At 38.7% G+C, this 20266-nt stretch overlaps 1 protein-coding gene across 6 annotated transcripts; it reads left to right on the plus strand.

Moving 5' to 3' along the window:
- The first annotated feature begins 1047 nt into the window (after nucleotides 1–1047).
- On the plus strand, nucleotides 1048–18488 carry rad18 (RAD18 E3 ubiquitin protein ligase). 6 transcript variants are annotated; one of them, XM_061292129.1, is made up of 15 exons: nucleotides 1048–1201; nucleotides 1544–1622; nucleotides 1824–1885; nucleotides 2363–2433; nucleotides 5736–6082; nucleotides 7011–7110; nucleotides 7321–7508; nucleotides 7674–7744; nucleotides 7854–7914; nucleotides 9286–9411; nucleotides 9740–9866; nucleotides 10464–10505; nucleotides 16912–16941; nucleotides 17353–17457; nucleotides 17526–18488. In XM_061292129.1, the coding sequence occupies exons 1-14, from the start codon at nucleotides 1151–1153 to the stop codon at nucleotides 17432–17434; spliced, it is 1437 nt and encodes a 478-aa protein (XP_061148113.1). In that variant the 5' UTR covers nucleotides 1048–1150; the 3' UTR covers nucleotides 17435–17457; nucleotides 17526–18488. The 6 variants fall into 6 exon arrangements, with proteins under 6 accessions (XP_061148113.1, XP_061148116.1, XP_061148112.1 ...); XM_061292132.1 differs by having other exon boundaries at nucleotides 17385–17457; XM_061292128.1 differs by having other exon boundaries at nucleotides 16912–16936; nucleotides 17385–17457.
- The last annotated feature ends 1778 nt before the right edge of the window (nucleotides 18489–20266 follow it).

Raw genomic sequence — 20266 nt, forward strand, 5'->3', positions numbered from 1 at the left:
CAAAGGGGAAATTGGCTGATTCTTCAGATGAATTGAAAACTAATGTTTCCCTTCATGATTTGACAAAATATTTGAAACTGATTTGACTGTGCATATTTCACATTATTTCAATTTTGATTGAAGTTCAATGCAATATCCCAACTCATTTTCCATTGATCTAATCCAATGTCTTTGCAAGGCTGGCAATTCATTTGGGACCTCATTGCAACTTGCCTCGACATCCTTTTATGTCTTCTGTACAAAATCAATTTTATTTTTGGAGCTGAAGTTGTCCAAGGGGATCTTTTTTGCCTTTTATTTCCCACAATTATGGTAAAATAGCTTTCACTTGTCCGCCGCCTTTTCTAAACTTTGAGCTACTCAAAACAACACTCGTCAATTTATTTACTGACGACACAGCATCAGGAGCCACCGGGGGTTTAGTACAGATTCAGTAAATTGCTCCAGGAGACTTCAACAATGACACAGTAGTTAACAAGAAAGAGTGTGTTTGTTTTGTTTCTTTGGTGCAGCTGTAAAGACTCAAGAACCACTTCTATTTATCCAATGGCTGCAGAAACGTGATCAATACCACAAGAAATAACCCACAGACAACATAAAAACACTTTCAAGCACAAATTACTTTAATAATAATAATAATAATAATAATAATAATAATAATTAATAATAATAATATTTTTCCAGGTGTTGACTCAATCACAGCTGGACTGTTCTGTTTGTCTCATTTATTAATTGTTAATTGTAACTTAAGAATTGTTGAATTTAAAAGTCACGTGTCCACCGAGCTCAAATGTTTACCCAACCCTGACTTTATAAATATAGTTTTTACGCAAATAATTAAGTGCTGTTTTGATTCACAATTTGATTTGATCTAACACAGTCGTTACAATTTGCAACGCACTGCATGCTCATACCTTGATCTATTGATTCAAAAAATTATTATAAAAAGCTATCTTTGTGAATCGAACTCGTTCCACACCACTGCATAGAATCACAATAATATTTCGACACAGAGTCCCGGTTCAGACACGTTGACCGAGCGGAAGTGGTCAAATGACGTAGTCGGATTTTCGATTTCGAGCGGGTCAAGTTGTTGCAAAACCGATCAAAAGTCCGAGATACGGTGCAGCGGTAGTTTGATTGATGCGATATGGCCTTTCAAACGGAAAATAATCTCCCACCGTGTGTGGTGGCTTTAAAAGTAAGTTTGAGCTGCTGTCAGTACTTTGCGCGCGCGTGTGTGTTTGTTTTGCTAGCTTGTTGGCTAAATTGTGAGTTGATCACAGGAGCTAACGAGGTACCCAAAGATTATTTGACATAAGGTGCACAAGATATGTGCTGCCAAGCTTTTCTGGCGTTGCGTTCGTCATCTCCAATTAAGTAACAAACACAACAATTGCGATCCAGTCTGTTTATCCCTCCATACAACTAATTATAATTATGATCCGAACCATGTTTTCGTGCCAAGTCATATTTTTACATGTTATAACAGACGAGTAACTAATATCTGACATGTTTTTGTTATGTTTCCCCCTTTTGACAGAACGTTGACGCCCTATTGCGATGTCCTATTTGTTTTGATTTTCTCAGCACTTCAATGATGACCAAATGCTCTCACAATTGTAAGTACGGCAGTTGTATTTTGTAAATGAATTGTTTTGGTCACCTTAAGAATTTAAGCGGTGAACTTTTTTTCAATGCGAGTTTGAAACATTCATAACTTTCTGAGTCTTTAACAAAACTGCAATCCTTAGATGGCTTGCTAGACAGAAACAGACAGTGTATGAGAAGGATTATAATGATCATTGTGTTTCATTTCACAGTTTGCTCCTTGTGCATCCGTAAATTCTTTTCTTATAAGCTTCACTGTCCAGTTTGCAATACGGTAAGTTTGAAGCATTTTTCAGGAATCTCATTAACCAATATGAACTGTAATTCCTCCTTTAGAAAAGAAAAAATAACCAAGTCAAGAAAACGTGATCCAATGTTGAAAAATTTTCCAATTATTATCTATTATCTGTTCTGTGTTGTCCAACCCCCCAATTTTGAAAGTACAGTAGAACCTTCAAAGTGTTTCAGCACCAATTTTTAATATCTCCATGAAAAATATGCCTTAAAAAATATTTTCAAACCACTTCACATAATCTTTGAGCTCAATGAAATTATTTGTTTACCTTAGACTTTTTTGTGCCACAATTATAACGTGGCCTTGGCTGATATAAACTTTCTTAGGCTGATTCAGATATAGGACAGAATAAAATTGTAACATTGCATAAGTTCAATTCGTTCCTTGACTGGGCTTGTAACACAATTTATTCGTATCTGTCTTCTGTTATTTAACGTTTACTTCCTCTTCTACTAGCAAGCAACGGAACAAGATCTACGAAACAACCGTTTACTGGATGAATTGGTTGTAAACTTTCAAGCTGCAAGGTAAGCAAACTTGAGATCCAACAAAATTTGCTGGCGTTATGCCGATGTGATGACGCTTAAACTAGAAGTCAGTCTGCCTCTACAGCAAAAAAAAAAAAAAAAAGTGATGATGCAGTGGAGGGCAATTCATTTTACAAATGGATGGTGTAAGAAACTGGAAAGGTTGTTAAGGTCCTCTGAGGTCTGCTGTGTGAAGTTCAACATCTGAAACCTCTTATTTGTGATGCCATTTATGGCCACACTCTATCCTTTGCTAAATTAAATTTAGTCTTCTCATTAAGTAACAATATATTTGCAGCTCTTGTCATGTGCTATTTGTGTTAGAGGACTGAACAGACCTCATAATTTACCCCAATTACCGTCGCAATCAATGTACGAAATCGGATGACAAAGTTTTGCTGTTAGTTTGTAATTCATTAAAAAAAAAAAAAAACAGGCACATAATATTGTGCCACTAATTTGTCCGTATTAAAACATTAACCAGCCACATGTTGTGTCGCCAGAATGATCGATTGTCTCTGTGGTGACAATATTATTAACGTCATAATTTAATGAGGTTGTTATTGCCAGTCGCATTTGCTGTTCTTCTTTTCTAAAGTGGCATCTTTTTCTTCAACTGAATCTTTATTTGCAACATTAATCCAGTTGTGACATAAACTACCCTATCTCCTGACTCCTGGCTTCCACATCATTAGTAATTTGCATTTGAGAAGGTGTAAGAAAAACAAACAGGCATTCCAGTCCTGGAATTCATTTCAAAAGAAAGGATTTAAGGTATATTCACTGGGGATTTTGTTTTCATTAGCTGAGGTTACGTAAGATTGTATGTTGTTGTTGTATATGCTGTGTAGCTTTGCGGCTCATGTTTGCTTTAAGGCCCCAATGTCAGCAGCCTGCTGCTCTCAAGGAAATTGACGAGTATTTTTAAAGGAAGCGTTGACCCTGACCACATGGTTTGCTTCACTTTCTCCGTCTGCCTGACCTATCTTTCTTTTGAATACTCAAGCTTGAATGCCCAAATTTAAAGTTTGATTTCAATATTCTGTGGTGAAAAGCAAAAACTTACTTTGATTTAGGAAGCAGTTTGGTCTGTTGTCACAGATATGTTTTAAAGAAGCTGTCTGAACGATTATTCGATTATCAAAAATAATCATCATTAATTTTAGGATGAATCACTTAATGGCGTTGTACCTCTAAAGTCAATTAATAAAAACGTTTCCTACGGTTGAGGCTGAGGGATTAAAATTAAAAATAATTAATTGAAATTAGAATTATTTTTTTCTTAAACAAATGCTCTTTTGACTACCTGAATTTTGAATTTTTTTAGGCGTGTGAGTAGGACTGATTGGTACCCCTCGTACTATGAGCTCATTGTGTATCCAGCCAAAAAAACACTTTTATGACATCCACATTGTCAGCATCTGTTCTGACAATGAATCTCTTTCATTAGTGGGCATCATTCTGAGCAAACAAGTTAATAAACAAAACAAACTGCCTGAGCTTGCTTCGCGACGTTGCATTTTTAATTTTATTTTGTTACCGCAAAACCATTGTTCTCCCATCAATCACCTCGGAGTTATCAAGACCGCAACAAAGGTCTCACTTCAGAATGTTGACACCGAATGAGCTCGTGACGCAAGTGGTCTTTTAATTTCCTGTCAGCTTTAGTGCCTGAAAATGTGTTTCTGTCAAGAGCGAAAGGTGACCATCTCTATATGAGGTGATTCTCTCCACATGAAATTACTTTCAAATACACATGTGGTATTTATGCATCGTATTCTGGCAGCACGGTGGAATGCGGTCTTGCCATTTTTTGCATGTTCTTCTCGTGCTTGTGTAGGTTTTCGTAAACATGCGTATCAGATAAACGGAAGCCTCAAGTTAATATGTTTTGCACTTTAGGGCTACCAAGTAGTTGAAATCTTATTTACTACAGTGTCAGTATTGCACTGAAGTGTTTCTTTACTTTGTCCCAAATTGATGAATGATCCCCATCTACTTCCTGCCACTGACTAATGAACTGTTGATAGAATCTGCTGCAAATCTGGTTATCTTCATACGACTGGATATTTAAAGTGAGTCGAGACCGATTGCACTTTTGCAGAACTCCCCCATCTCTCAGATAAATGTGACACGTAGATAGGTCTCACTCCATTGAAGACAATGCAGCGGAACCAAAAAAAGATGTGCTCATTTCCAAATTGAAACTCATATGATGTTATACAAACATTTGTTTGACTTTTAAGAAAACTTCTGAATATCTGTGTCCATTGTACTTTGTTCCACATGAAGAATTACCGTATTTTCCGCCCTATAAGGCGCACCTAAAAACCTACATTTATATCAAAAGTTGACAGTGCGCCTTATAGTCCGGTGCGCCTTATATATGGATCAAGTGATGAATTTGTTGATCCATACTGGTTGTACACAGTGCTCTGCCAAAATGTTTTAGTACGTTTTAGTACGACTAGTAAATTACAAGGTCGCATCGCTTCCCAACATTACGGTAACTGTAGTCAGGGGGCGTCACCGAAGAGCTGTTGTACCCGCGAGGCTATTTCATTTCAAAATAGGCTGCTCCTTTAATCTTTCGAGTAAATCTACGGATCGATATGAAAGGGAAACATAGGTAAGTAGTACCAATGCGTTAGATCGAACTTCGTTTGAGAAACGCGATTGTTTACAGAGGGCTCGTTGGTTATTGGCTAGTGGGTGCATACCGCAACCCTAGTCAACCTCAGTTTGTTGCAGTAAAGCTTCTATTTTATGCGCCTTATAGTCCGGTGCGCCTTACATATGGACAAAGTTTTAAAATGGGCCGTTCATTGAAGGTGCGCCTTATACCCCGGTACGCCTAATAGGGCGCAAAATACGGTACATAATGTCCACTTAGTGAGTTTCTCCAATGTCTTGTTTGGAGTTTGGAGGTGCGTACGTACATGTATACGTCCGATGCGTGTCAGTCAAGACTAATGGGCACAATGAGTTCAAATATAAAGTTTTAAATATAGCAAACGGAGCGTTGCACACCTCATTGGTTCCATTTTATTGCCATGTAATGGCCCTGCTGCCATGTGTTTTTCTCTCAAGTGTCGCCTTTTTCATGGTCCGTTGAAAAGGAACATTAAAGTTGGCCTCGACTCGTTGACTTGAAAGGTTGAGCAGGATATTTGATGTTTATGTAATCCTATATTGTTGTGCTTTAGTCAGAAGATCAGAGCTTTCACAAAACTATCTTTTTATTTTCTCCTGTCTCTTTTCCTTGTTGTAATTCCATACACGCGCTTTCTTCCTTTTTCCAGACAGCAATTGTCACAAAGTTATTTTGACTCTGCACCAATATCCCGGAAGTACCCCGCATCAGTCAAATGCAAATCACCCACGGACAAAGGCCAGAAGTCCAACAGTTCTGTTGTGAGTCACTTTTTCCAGAAGAGACCCAGAAAGACTCCTGTCAAAGTTGTCCAGACTGGACGGACGGGCTGTGCGGACGACGCCGACCTTTGCTCAACCAATGTAAAGGAAGAACCCGTTGATGTGAAGGAAGGCGCACAGCAGGAGGACACAAAATTGTACGACAACAACACAAAGGAAGAGATAGCGCATTCATCCTCATCACCACCAACAGATGTGAAGCCCGTAATGAAAGGTAAAGCTTATCTCCGGCACACAAGGTTGCCCATTCTGATATTGTTAGTTATGTAACGCCGGTAATGTGGTTATTATGCGCAAGACATTAGTAGTGTAGCGGTTCACATAGCTGCCATGAGTTCAAGCCTTGAAACCGCCACTGCTGTGAACCTGAACAGGGCAGATAATAGGAACTCTTGGCACACTTCGAGATTTTTTTTGGGCCCGAAGAAGTGGACAATATGCAAAGTCACCTTCCAAATTTGGCAATGCAAGATGTGCACTTAGAAAGGGAAATTGGCTTTGATGGTATTATCATCATCAAAGCCACTTTCCCTTTCAATGTTATTAAACTACTGTATTCAAAATTTTGTTTTTATAGTAAATTGTATCATCCATTCATCCATCCATCCATTTTCTGAACCGCTTAGTCCCCACGGGGGTCGCGGGCGTGCTGGAGCCTATCCCAGCCGTCATCGGGCAGTAGGCGGGGGACACCCTGAACCGCTTGCCAGCCAATCGCAGGGCACACAGAGACAAACAACCATTTGCACTCACACTCCTACCTAGGGACAATTTGGAGTCTTCAATCGGCCTACCAAACATGTTTTGGGGATGTGGGAGGAAACCGGAGTGCCCGGAGAAAACCCACGCGGGCCCGGGGAGAACATGCAAACTCCACACAGGGGTGGAATCGAACCCGCACCCTTCTAACTGTGAGGCGGGCGTGCTACCCAGTGCCCCACCGAGCTGCCCTAAATTGTATCATATTTATTTTATTCATATTATATATTTTTTGTGTATAGAGAAGTTATTATTTGTGAAATTGAAAACATGGAGTATTTACTTTTCAGATACTGTGCAAATGACAAATGTTCTACTTCACTTTTAATTTTCTTTTTTGGCTGGAATTTATGTCGAGTCCAATTAATGTTTTCTTCTTTTAGTGGAGTGCCCTGTGTGCTCTGTAAGTGTGTCCCAGCCGTTCATCAACAAACATCTGGACATGTGTCTCGGAAGCGGAGAGAAGAAGGAAAGCTTAAGGAAGTAATTCAAACTATAAAACATCATCAAAGTATTTGCTTCCAATACTTTATAAATACCAAAAACATGATTTCATTGGTATTATTTCTATCAGACTATATCTGTCAAATTAAATAGCTCACAGTGAGGAATGATGATATCGTAAATATAATTATATTGTGACACGCATGCAGCCGATTATGCTAAAAAATTTCCAATGTTTGTCTGTCTCAGCTCGCTTGGCAAGACGAAGCGCCCGATGGCAAAGCTGGTGTACAACCTGCTTAGCATGCAAGAGTTGAAGCGGAGGCTCAAGGAATGCCACCAATCCGTCAAAGGCTCCCGAGATCAGCTGATCAAAAGGCACAAGGAGTTTGTGCAGATTTACAATGCGCAGTGTGACTCGCTCAACCCTAAATCAGGTGAAGCACAGAACGCCTTCAAAGTTTAGGAACGCCAATCTCACGTGTGACTCCGGTTCTATTCTGGAAAAGATTAAGGGATTCTGAGAAGCGTAGCTGGATTTGCTTTAAAGTACGCTTGACGTGAGCATCATTAAGTATATTAAACATATCATTTCTCAACAGTTGAAGAAATAGTTAAAGAGGTGGAAGCCACGGAGAGAATCAAAGAGCAGCTACGTGATAAGGCCAAACCTGTGAGTTCATTGGTTAAAATGTCTTTCCTGTGAAATCTGTTTTGGACTCATTTCATTTTTGTCATGATGTAATGCTTTGAAATTTTAACTGATGATTTCGAATGTACAGATTATGGTTATCTCAAAGAAACACTCTGAGGAGGAAATTGAGGAAGTTCACTCAACATATAGTAAGTGATTTTCTTGTTTTTCAGTCATTGTTGTCAGTTCTGATGTCTGATAAATTGCATCTATTTCAACTGCATGTGTGATTACTACAGCACGCAAAACAGCTTTTGCACTGCACAAGGAATCAAAACAAAATTCAAAGCCCGCTAAATTGCCCGACGCCAAAGTTCAACAGACTGCTCATTACTGTAATTAATGGGATACAAAATTGCAAGGTGTGTATGGCCAAATAAAACATCATAAATACTAGTATTTGTGATGAAAGAAATGATCAAATAAATTGGGTTTCTGTTAAATCAAATGAATCAAGTACATTTTGGCTCTGTTTCAAATAAATAAATAAAAATACAAGAAATGGATGGATGTATAAAACATTGACCTTTGCAAAACTGAACATTAGGATTGCTGTCTGATTTAAAAAAAATAAAATAAAAAAATCCACACAGAAAGAAATGATTGGGAAAGATATATACCGTACTGGGCCATATAAAGCCTTTCCAATATATTTTACAGCATTAAAGGCTTACTACAAAAAAAAAAACTGATACAAAAAATACTTTGATGGGCGGCACTTTACATGGAAATCAATACGAGTCGTAGGCCATGAAACGGGTCAGGAAGATGTCTTCGATTGCAATAAAATGCAAAATTAGCAGTAGATCTTCATGCCTCTTGTGAGCTGAGGAACAGCTTCTCCTTTGAAGCTCTCTGCAAAGAACGCTCATTTTGCCGTCAGACGAGGAGGAAAAAAATTGCAGGCGTTATCTCAATAGCTAAAGAAAAAAAAATCTTTGATGATACACCTCGCACCCAATCCTGCCTTGTAACTTCACACTACCAGCCCAAAGTCAATCAAACTCAAATAAAACCTGACCTGGGTCCATTTTTTTTACCTTTGTCAAACACGGATCGCACCATCGGAGAATGTTTTCCGGCTAACCGTCATGTTGACAAGAACCTTGAACGAAAAAATCCTTTGAAAATAATTGAAAAATGAACATGACTCACACAAGGATGCTTCTAATAATAGCTACACTGGCGTGATAACCCCTTGATTCATCACAGGAGGATGTGGGTGAGTCACAGCCAGCATAACAGATAGGAAACTCTGCAAAGCGCTCGTGCGAGCTTGCAGCCTTTTGTCAAAACATGCCACTTATCATTTACAGAATCAACAGCTGCTTATTCAACAATATCATCGGCTCTGGAAAGTGCAGCGAGTGACAAAACAATCTGTGATGCATTGCCGTTGTAAACCACAGCCATAATAATCAATATTTTGCTACCAATGACATGATTGACCCCCGCGGCTTAGCAAGTGAACCCGACCACGCAAGTCCAAATGGCTTTCTCGTGCTTCATTATCTTCACAGGGAAGCAGCACAGCAGAGACTTCTCTCAGCTCGTTGCTCAGGTTCGTGGTCGCCTGGATACAACCAGGCAGACTCGGATAAAGGAGGCGGCGGGAGGCGAGGATGGGGAGCAATCCCCTTCGGCAGGTATGAGGAGCCTTAAGGTATTCTTACATTACAAAGGTTTTAAAGCTCCAGATAAAGGTCTCCATGAGTATTTGAAGGGGTTGGAACTTTCCCTTCAGTGACACATTGGCCATGTAATTGAGTTGGAAAGTGTGAGAAATGCCACTATGTTCACTTTTATAATTTGACCAAAGTTAGTCACGATTTCTTTTTCTCATGCTAATTTACAGTGGTGAAAACTTTTTCTTTAGATTTTATAACACGCCTAATACTATCTCAAGAAATTGATGACAAACATTATATATGAAGTCAGATACTGTGATTAAAAAAAATCATTTGTATTCTTCAGCTGAAGCTGCAAAATCAAGGGATTCCTTGGATATCAAAAATGAGGAGAAAGAGGAAGAAATGGAGCTTTTTCCCAGAGACATTTTTCTTTCAAACAGCTCCACATACAGTGATGTGTCAGTGAGCAGGTGAGCCTTCCATGAGGTTACATTTGACCCCAACAAAAAAAAAACTCCCCTTAAAGCCTGAATTTTAAACTTGTGATCCACCTGAGGACATCGCTGGCTGTCCGCTCTATGAGAGATGTGTGGGATGGCTGGCAGAATGCTTGGCAGATTTTTCTACACCCAAGTGCGAAACCACAAATTGACTACAAAATGTGTCTGCTCTCCTTTGCGGGTGCGGATGTGTGCTGTAAGTCATAAGAGCTGGCGGGGGATTTGATAGAAGTCTTTCAAATGCAAGTCATGGTCGGAAAATAATATTTGCGCACAACTTGCATTTCCTCATCTTCTCTTGATGTTTCTTGAAATGCAGGGAGCAGAAAATGCGCCAAATCACTTCATCACAGCAGCGGAGAAGCGTTTCACGCCGTGTGTAGATAGTATGACGTTTACATTTTTTATAAGTTTGAGTGTGAAAGTCTGACACCGATTTAGATTCAGTGCAGTACAATCCAGAAACTTTATGAAAGCCTTGTGTTGCCACAGTAACTCCACATTATCAGTAAAATTAACTGTTTTTCTCATTCTTCCATTCTCCCCCCCCCCCCCCCCTACCTTCAGTTCACTTTCAGACATCTGTGCACCAGAACCTTCCATAAACGAGTAAGTCTTTTCCACTCTAAAAGAAATAAATCAAATCTAGTTGTCATTGTTTTGGTTTTTCTTCATGATACTTAAATTTATTCTGAGTTATGACATCAAGCATCCATCAAACATTTGCTAAAAAAAAAAAAAAACACATTGCACACTGCTACTAAATACACCACAAACTAATCCAAAATATTTAGGTATGATTTCAGTATTTTACATTTTCCTTGAAAACAAATGTTTTCCAATGATATCCGTTGACATGCATGCATATGTCCAGGCTAAACTCAGCTACCCCATAATATGCAAAAATCATTATGAATAACTAAAATTGAGATTTTCTTTTAACAATTGTGTTGTATTTACTGAATGTAAGATTGTACCAAAGTTGGATTTTAATTTAGTTCCTGAGGAAATGTGCATGTAAAATTCACACGTTCTCACAGTTGGTTAGGCTTCAAGCTTCTGTTTTTGAGCTAAACATTCAGAATAATAAATCCAGACAAAGTGGAGACTTGCAAATTGGGTGTGGAGGAGGCATGTCAACTCCACAGAAGGAAGCCGGAAAGAAAAGGACTTAATCTCCGCATTTCAGATTGTCGTGGTTGGCGCTCAAGCATTGCATATCGGCCCGTTGCCCGTCCGCTAACCCACTCCGTCATCTTTCCAGCTTCCACTCGCCACGTGGACTTGTGACCCAAATTCCAGTGCTGGAATGCTATTTTTCCTGTCAATAAAGTCAGGGTAGAGACATGGGACACCTTGTCATAGGCTGTGAGCTGATCTCAATCTTTACCCCTCCATTGTGAGCTTTAAGAGGTTCCACATGTGGCCTTTGCAACTCATTGGCGGTTGTCTCACAGACGTGTTACCTGGGCGACTTGCTCCCGATGTGTTGTCAGGCGGTCCGCTAATGCTGCTGGAAACTTTGACCATGAAAATTGTTTTACCTTATATCGGCAAATACTTTAGTGGCATCCACTGTGTCTCAATTAATTGCATTATCCGCAAACAATTAGACTCCTCCCCCTTTTTTGTGGCACGGTTCAGTACACCATACCATGATTTTGTTGATTGTTTTTCCCCCACCGTTGGATATTTTCCCGTAAGCACAAACGTCTTGAAATCCTTATTGAGAGGTTTAGAAAGGTGTTTTGAATTTCTCCAATACTCCAGTATGTCCTATTTTTGATCAGCACGATGACATGAGTCCAATTGAGTTGAATTGACCTCATTTAAGAAAAAAAAAATAATCAAGATGACATTTCACCACATGCGTGAAAAAAAATAATCGAGAAATTATTTCTGTAGGTCAAATTTGTAATTTTCCCTCCCTGTCGCCGAAAGGATGGGAATTATTGGAAGACATATGTGTGTGAAGGAATCAGTAATCGTCATTCACTTAGCTGGCATACATTTCTTATCTCTGCAGGGCGGTTTTAAACCACACGAGGAACCAGTTCAATTGTAATGAATTTGCTGTTGACGAAATTGGATGGCTGTTAGTAGAGATAGATGGCAATAATTTTCGGTCGCCCCAACAGCATTTTAATCAAGCACAGATTCACTTGGATTGAATAGGTGCAGAGTTTCTGCTTAATTTAAGCCGTTTCATGTCAGTGGGTTTGTAAAGTCTCGGTTAATTAATAGTCGACTACATTTATCGCTAATCTTATTTAATCTTTCTATTCAAAGAAATATAAGCTTATAGATTTGAACCATAGAAATGATAAAGAATGGGTGATCACTTTGCTGTCATTGGAGTTTCATCTCATATCTTGTCAGCGTTATCAAGCGGCAGAACAGAAGTTTTGTTGAAAGTTTTTTTTTTCCCATTGTCACAATTACTGCTGTAATAAACATTTTTAAATAGTACTGCATAAAAACAGCAATAAGAATTAAATAGGCTGTAGAGAATTAAACAGATTGTGCATCATGATTAATTCATTGCGGGTCTTTCTATTGTGAGCAACTTAGCCACTGGGCGTCAGCATATTATAGTTCTAAACTTACTTTGCATAACTATTGTGAGTGACTTGGTGAGCTCGCTCTATTTTTTTTCATGCAGAGAACAAATATGTTATATTGTTTGTTTGCATGTGTTGCTCCACCTTTTGTGTTAAAATAGCTGTTGCTATTTGGTAGCTTTTCCCTTCATGTGTTGCCGTTAGACTTTAAGTCAGTGTTTTAAATTATGTTTAGTTGGACCGTAAACATCCACTGTAATGCTTATTATATACACCGGCCTGTTATATTGCACATAACGTAGTGAATGCCAACGTTTAAATGTTTATTGCAGAGTTGTGTAATTAAAGGCTCTTTTTTGTTTACCTCAAAACAGTTAAGCTGCTCGGGGTAGCTTATGGTCCAATAAAACTGTCGTCTTCAGGATATGTCTTTTAGAAGAGATGTTGCATATTTCCCAATACCCTATTTGAAATTGACCAAATGTTCTTCTGAACAGTGTCACAAAGTTGACGTCTGTCAAAAAGCGGACGTCTCGCTCCCGGGAAAACATGGATGCTTCATCGACCGCTTTGGAGAAACGGCGCCGTAAAACGTGACCAGGGATTTATCCAAGATAGGGAAGTAAAGGGTGAACAGACCAAACTTGATGCATTATCAAGAGCATGTTTGGTTGACGCTTTTTTAACTTTGGGATTTGTGTGGTTACATTTGTTACCTTGCAATCCACTGTACATATGTCTAAGTGGCCCTCTGTTACTGTCTCTACGATGGATTTTAGTCCAAATGTAAATAAAATGTAAATAAAGGAACTGTTATTGATCCAATTTCACTTTAGTGAGCAATTTTATTTTGAAACTGTAGTAGAAATAAATACATAGATGGAGTCTTATGAGCGTTCACTCGCTCAATTTTGATTTTATCCTCTGATGGAAAAAATGACCGAGGTCACTGTAATTCAATCAATCCAATACTGATGGGAAGCCGGGGTCAAAGCAAGTGTGTCCCCACTTGCGGAGGGGATGTGGTGTTTATGTAGATGTGAATGAGGGACGGGACGAGAGAACCTAATCTTGATTGAAACCAGAGTTTGCCTGGAGCCTGGACAAAAAAGCATCGCTCCAGACTCTTATCGCTCCCATCGGGCCGAGCACAGACAAGCCGACGGACAAAAGCCCGACTCGTATCTACGCTGCTCATTACACCTCCTCTGATCTTGTCTCCTTTGACTTCTCCTGAGCCGAATGGCTGTTTACCTTACTTAGCACGGGTTGTACTCCCGCTTGGAACAGCACTCGGGGTCTTGAAGAGCTCCCGATTGTGATGTTTCAAAGAGACGCGGCATCAAGACCTAACAAGAATTTCATCCACGTAATGGTCTCAACCTGCAGCCGTGGATAGAAGCCAGCGTGGCCATTGTGTGGCCCGGCTGAAGGATCATAAACCTCATAACTATGTGAGAATTATATGTCGCGTCTCTCTCAAATACCCTGCACAGTTGTGATGGCCATTTTTTTTTTAACTCCTCACCCTGCCCTCCTTTAGATGCCTCATAACAAAGAAGTAAATTCATAATCACGGTCCAGCCTCATTGTCTTTAGCGACGCTGAATCCACCTTGCCGACAGCGATCATCACGTCAGGTCAAGTGGTATTAACTTAATCCTGTCACAAGACAAGAAAATGTCTTCTTGCGTAAAAGTAATTAAAGCGCAGAACGTGATGAAGATTAATTGTTTGATGACCAAAACGCGTACAATCGAGTATGTGGTATTACCGGATGCTTGACAAGATATTCAAGATCTTATTAAATTCTGATTAAAAGTCTTGTTTTACTTGACTATATAATCCCGCTACCCTTTGACATGAAAAGTAATGATTGCCTACGACGTCGAATAAGAAAAGCTTGACTTGTGTGTTGATATGTAATTTAAAGATCAAGTGACACAAATGCACTAGCTATCATGCAAAATATGAATAGGCTAAAAGGAAGTACATTTTATTTCTTTTGATGTGCCAAACACTGATTGCCTGACTTCAGCAGACAGTGTTGACAATAATAATAATCATCAGAGGATGGGTTATATAAATCCAAATGATCTGCTTACATTCCTGCCTCCTGACACATTTTGTTTGACATTATTTTGGAAGGAGCCACTTGAGCTCAATTTTAGCATGCTGACTTTGGCCTGGTCATTGTTGACCAGTTTGACTTCTCTCAGCGGTTTTGAGGAGTTTGCAAAAAAAAAAAAAAAGCTTGTTTTTATTACAACAAAATGATATTAATATGCACTTATTCAACACTACAGCCATGCTTGAGTGACATGTGGTTTGGGTCCTGAGTTTACAGAAAATTGATTATATTCAAGATTTTTCTGCATTTAGAACCTCACCTACTCTGAATACATTTTGCACACTTTTTATTTATTCTGTATATTTAAGTTAACCATCTCAAAGTGATGACATCAATTTGTAATGTTGATCTGAACGAGGCTAACTTTTCTTCAATGTATCGGTTTCTTTGTGTGTCTGGACATATGAAGGGATTGACAATAAAGTGACTTTGAACTTTGAACTTCATAAACCTTAAGATCTTTTGTAGGGGGATCTTACTATTGAGTATTGAAAAATGTAATTACAGTATAGCCTTGGGAGAAGAAGGAATTCTTTGAATTGAACTGCAAGTCATGTTTCTTAATGGCTTCTTTTACTTTGTGCTTTAACATTCCCGTGAGGACTAGACGGAGCACACAAATCTCTGCGATCAATAGAGAGTGTACACACGTAACATAATAGCCGTGGGGACGCTTTTTTTTTTGTAGACAGCCATGCTGTTTCTTTTAGGTCAACAAAATACATAGCAAAAACTTCCACATAAGCCTGTGGTGTATCACCAGCAGGATTATCAGTGCTTGTTATCGAGGTTCTTTACTTATGGCCCCCATGGAGAGTAGAATGACATTCTCATGAGATGAAGTGAAATGTAAACCTTGTTAAGAGTTATTTTTTTATCACTGGAACAAGATTGTTTCTTAATATAATCGTTTGTCATTTTGAACTGAGGACTGCAATAGAAGCTCATTTAAACCAACCCATAAAAAAAAAAATCCTCCTTCTAAACTGTAAATTCAAATTAACTCGCAATTCAAATGGTCAAAATGGACGACCAGTGGGGTCGCACAAGATATATATATTATTTCTTTAACTGACAACACTGCAAATGACCAAAAATCCAGAGAATCTGCTTCGTATTTCATTCACAGGCTTGCATATTCCATGCTGCAATTTCTCCCACATTTTGCATCGCCCCGCTTTAAATAATGCTTATTCTGATTACTACAATAAAAATCAATTCCCTTCTTGAGATTGCGGCCCAACAAAGGGCAACGCAAATTCAATCAAATATTCTCTGGGCTAGCATTGTCTGATTCCTCCCGTTGTCGACCGCTTCTGGCCCAATCATTTATCATCATTTTAATTAGGAGAAGTAAATGCTACCAGCTTATTTTCCTAACTATTCAAAGAGAAGGCCCATTTGTGTCCAATTAGTTGGTTATTAAAGGTAACACTGCTTGGTCCAGTTCCCGCAGAACCATAGAAGGTAGCAAAGTGGCTCTGCCTTTGTCTTACATTTGTTAAATGGAACGTTGTCCTCATGGAAAAAACGCTGGAGGGTGAACTGCTTTTGTGAAACTTTTTTTTTTGTTTTTACGGTAAATTGTCACGTTTGCCTTATAGGGAATGAAAATGTTTGTTTGATCTGTTAAAGTTGCTGTAGAACAGCATCATTGCTGCTCTAACATCTTTGCAAACTTTTCTCATCCCTTCCTCTTGGGACTCCAAGCAAGTGGAAAGATTTGAAAAAGAATTTGGAATTGGATAGTTGCACTTTTTATTAGTGTAGCATCGAGCTTCCGGAACATTTTCTGGCATTTCTTCAATTGTGCAGCAAGCAACTCTTACATTCTATTTGAGTGTTGCGCCTGCGGGTGGATTGATTCAGAATTCAAGGGAAAGCACTTTTTTTTTTTTTTTTTTTATTGCAAGTGAGAACATTTTCCTAGGACCCCCTTCCTAAGCCTCAAGATGTCACTTTAAGGGGTCAGAGGAATTATTGTCAATATTTTACTTTCATGCAAATGAACATACCAATTAAGTCATAATGCGTACTTGTTAATCAAATCTTGCATTTATTTCTCAACATTTTCATGTAATACAAAGAGCAAAACGATCCTATTGTGAAGCCGGATCATTGTAAGTTGAATTATTATGACGTATTTTGTTTTGTTTGTCTGCTTTTCAACATCTCAGTGAATGGCCCCGCAAAAAAATAATATGATATCATCTATTAATGTTGTAGAAAAGAAACAAATGATGTCTTATTTATAAGCCGAGAGTATTTATTCTGATGCAGACTTGTCCTAATTTATTATTTGTCATTTCTTGTGTTTCACAAGGTTGAATGAAGAGGCAGATGAAAGAGTAAGGTAACAATTTTCCACGATGGTTTATATGCCAGAATATTATTTTTAACAAGAGTGGATGAAGAGATTCAATGTTGCAGTTTCACTTTCAGAGCTGCACTTATCTTTAATCGCTGTTTTTGGGGGGAACTGTAGTAGCTCAGTCTGTGAGGACTTGGCTCGAAGAACTTGGCTTGGAAATTGAATGATTGCATGTTAAATGGGGGTTTGGGATTTTTTTTTAAAAAAAAGGAAACTGACTTTTTTGTCATATTTGTTTAAATTGTCATTGAGGTTTGACATGATAAATGTGATCGGTGGAAAAAAATTAGTCGTCTAATGGCGGAAGAGCTCAGAATTTTTGATTGTGTTCATCAAAGGAGGTGGAGGCCTTCATTCTAACGTATGTTGTCTTTTTTGTCTTCCAAAATCCAGCCCCATGATTGCTGTCTCTGATTGGGTTACAGAAAATCCAGACACGGAGGCCGATGAGTCCCGAGCAGCTCGTTGGCCTTAGAAGGAAATACAGCCATCCTTGCAGTGAGTGTAATTAAATTTGCTGTCTTCTTACCTGCCAATGTGTCAATAAATGAACATTTCCTTGTCAGTCTTTCATGACTCTGCAGGGTGCGGAATGGATCCATCACTTTGTTGCCAAGCAACCATCTTGCAGAACATTAACTTTAATTCTGCACGATGGACTGAAAAATGCTCATAATGGCTGTGAGCTGTTTTTCCCGTCTTACACAATCTAAGTGAATGGCAGCATGGATATTTCTGCATCACCGGGTTTGTTATTATTTTTTTTTATACTGATTTGATTTTATAACTCTTACATCGACGCCTCAGTCGTGTATTTTGAATGATGGGTCTCGAGCATGAAGGATCGCGTAGGGCAGCGTTTTCTGCGACAAACGAACGATTACGTAACCCGCAAAATGATTGGAATGGAAAAAACATCAACAGTGCCGTAATGCAATCCAAAACATTTTTATGGGGCCACAGAGATTTCTTGAATTGAAAGTGCTCTTTGGAGATGGCACTCAGCATCTTGTCAAATATATTCTCGTCTCCGAGCCCCTTACTGGGTCCTGCCACTTAATCCTCTTCAAGAACATCACGTGCTTTCAGTGTCCTTTATTATTTACTGTTTATTTACTCAACGGACTGAAGAGCAACAATTAGGTTTGAGCATTGAAAATATGTAAGGATAATTCATTTCTTAAAAAAAAAAAAAAAAAAAAAAAGCTTCTCTCAAAGCACCATTGAGGCCATCAGTAAAATAACCACGAGTGTGCGCAGAAAATAGTGGGCCATGAAGATGAACCAAACCTTGACTTCCTGTTCTGTGACATGATTCAATTTTTCAGGCGTTGAGTCTGGATACTGAGAAACGTGGTCTGAATAGGAAGCGGCCTGCTTACCCTCTCCTGTCCAAGTAACTATTGTGTAAAACCAATATTGTGGGTTGAAAATTTAGTGAATTTATATTGTACTTCTTTCTTTTTGTTTGTAATTCCAGAGAAATTGTCAAATTATAAGATGAACAAATTATAAAGAATATAAAAGCCCTTTGCAGTTTATTTGTAACATAACATAGCTTAAAAAAATATATCACGGAGGGGTGCGAAACAAAAACAAAAAAAATTAAAAATCCAGGAAGTTCTTTATAAAATGCTGATAATTCCTTTGGTGGAAATGTGAAAAAGAATTCCTGAAAAAAAAAAAACAGAAAATCCCCTAAAGTCTATTATCTGCTATACTACCTGGGGGGGTCCAATGCCACTTTCCAAATATAGAAACCACTCTGGTATATGTTTAGTGATACAAAGTGCTGCGGCATAAAATGTGCATTGTATCACATCGATCGTCTTAGCCCCTCCTGCAGGGAAAAAGTGTCGCCATGATTTCGGAAGGAGGTATGAGTATGATGCAATGCAATTGTTTGCCAATGTACACTGGTCATTCATTATTTTTCCATTTCATTTTTTTAGAGTGCAGTGTTAGCCCTTTCCTTCTCGATGCTAAGCCTTTTTGAGCTTCAGTAATGGAAATGCTCAAAAATCAGTCTTGTTCATCCATCAATGACAAGTCAGCAGGAGCATCTTGACCTTACTGTCTTGGGGAAAAGAAATGAATGACAAATTTCTTTGGCTTGATCAGGATGAGGGAATTAATGTGGTTTTTCGGCATTTTACCTTTTTTGTTTTAATAATCAGACAGTATTGTTTTTATTTTGATTTACGTATATTTAACAAAACAAGTTCCAGTACTGTTTTCTGTTTTCCTCCAAAACATTTGAAAATTACTCTGGGCAAATGCATTAGCATGAAATTAAACGTATAGTAAACGCAAAGGAGAAATGAACCTTATGCATTATCTTTAAGATAAGGAGGTTTTATATTAATTGAGAATAAATTTGTGGGTGCCCACTGAGCATTTTTACTATCTGCTCAGTTGCATACTACCAAGACAGTTATCTTCTTTTGAGTGCCCATTCTTCCGAAACTTTGTCAAAAACAAAATAGAAGTGACTCATCATTGCAGCACATTCAATCCATGATGCAATTTTCGGACCGGGCCTACAAAGACTAATGAAATGCAGTAAATGGACACGTTTGCTTCTTGGCAGAAGTAATTATTTCCCGTCACTTTACCCCGAGACCATCGATCAATCATTTATTTATTCCGAGGGTATAATACTAAGGATGATTTGAACTATAGTAAAAGTCTTCAAGTACTTTGAAATGTTTTTCACAATAACTGTGACCCCAGTTCACTCCATATTACTCCACTGGTGGAATATGCGTGCCAGACTTACCTCCTAGATAAAGTCTACACACCCCTGTTCAAATACTCGTACATTATTGTGGTATCTTACTCTATGGAACTCACAGGAGAGCTGCAGGTAGGCCTTCAATGTCACAGTGAGGGTTGGAATACATTTGCATGTAATAGCTGGTTGTGAAATTGTCCCCCCGGCTGTAACTCAGCCAGCTGTTGGAGGGAAGTCGTAAGTTTGCGTGATGGCTGCCTTCCGTTTGGCTCGCCTGTGCTTTCGCAGCTTCTGTGCTTTGTGTAGCTGCAGAAAGATAGCAATGCGTGGCGATTATTACAAATTATTCACTTTTATAGAATCTGCGCTTTGCAATTTTGTCCCAAATATTCTGTCAATGCGCAATTCCTTATCAGTGTTGAAGGGGAAGAATGTTTATGTGACGTATTACTCGACTTGTATTTCATTTCTAAGAAAACAGTCAGCAAATCCTTATCTGTAAAATGTAGAGAAAATATGTGTACCAGCATTTTAGTATGTTATCAGGCAGTGTACAGTATTTCACTTTCACAA

Source organism: Syngnathus typhle, linkage group LG11 (assembly GCF_033458585.1).
Source record: "Syngnathus typhle isolate RoL2023-S1 ecotype Sweden linkage group LG11, RoL_Styp_1.0, whole genome shotgun sequence".
Taxonomy (NCBI): domain Eukaryota; kingdom Metazoa; phylum Chordata; class Actinopteri; order Syngnathiformes; family Syngnathidae; genus Syngnathus; species Syngnathus typhle.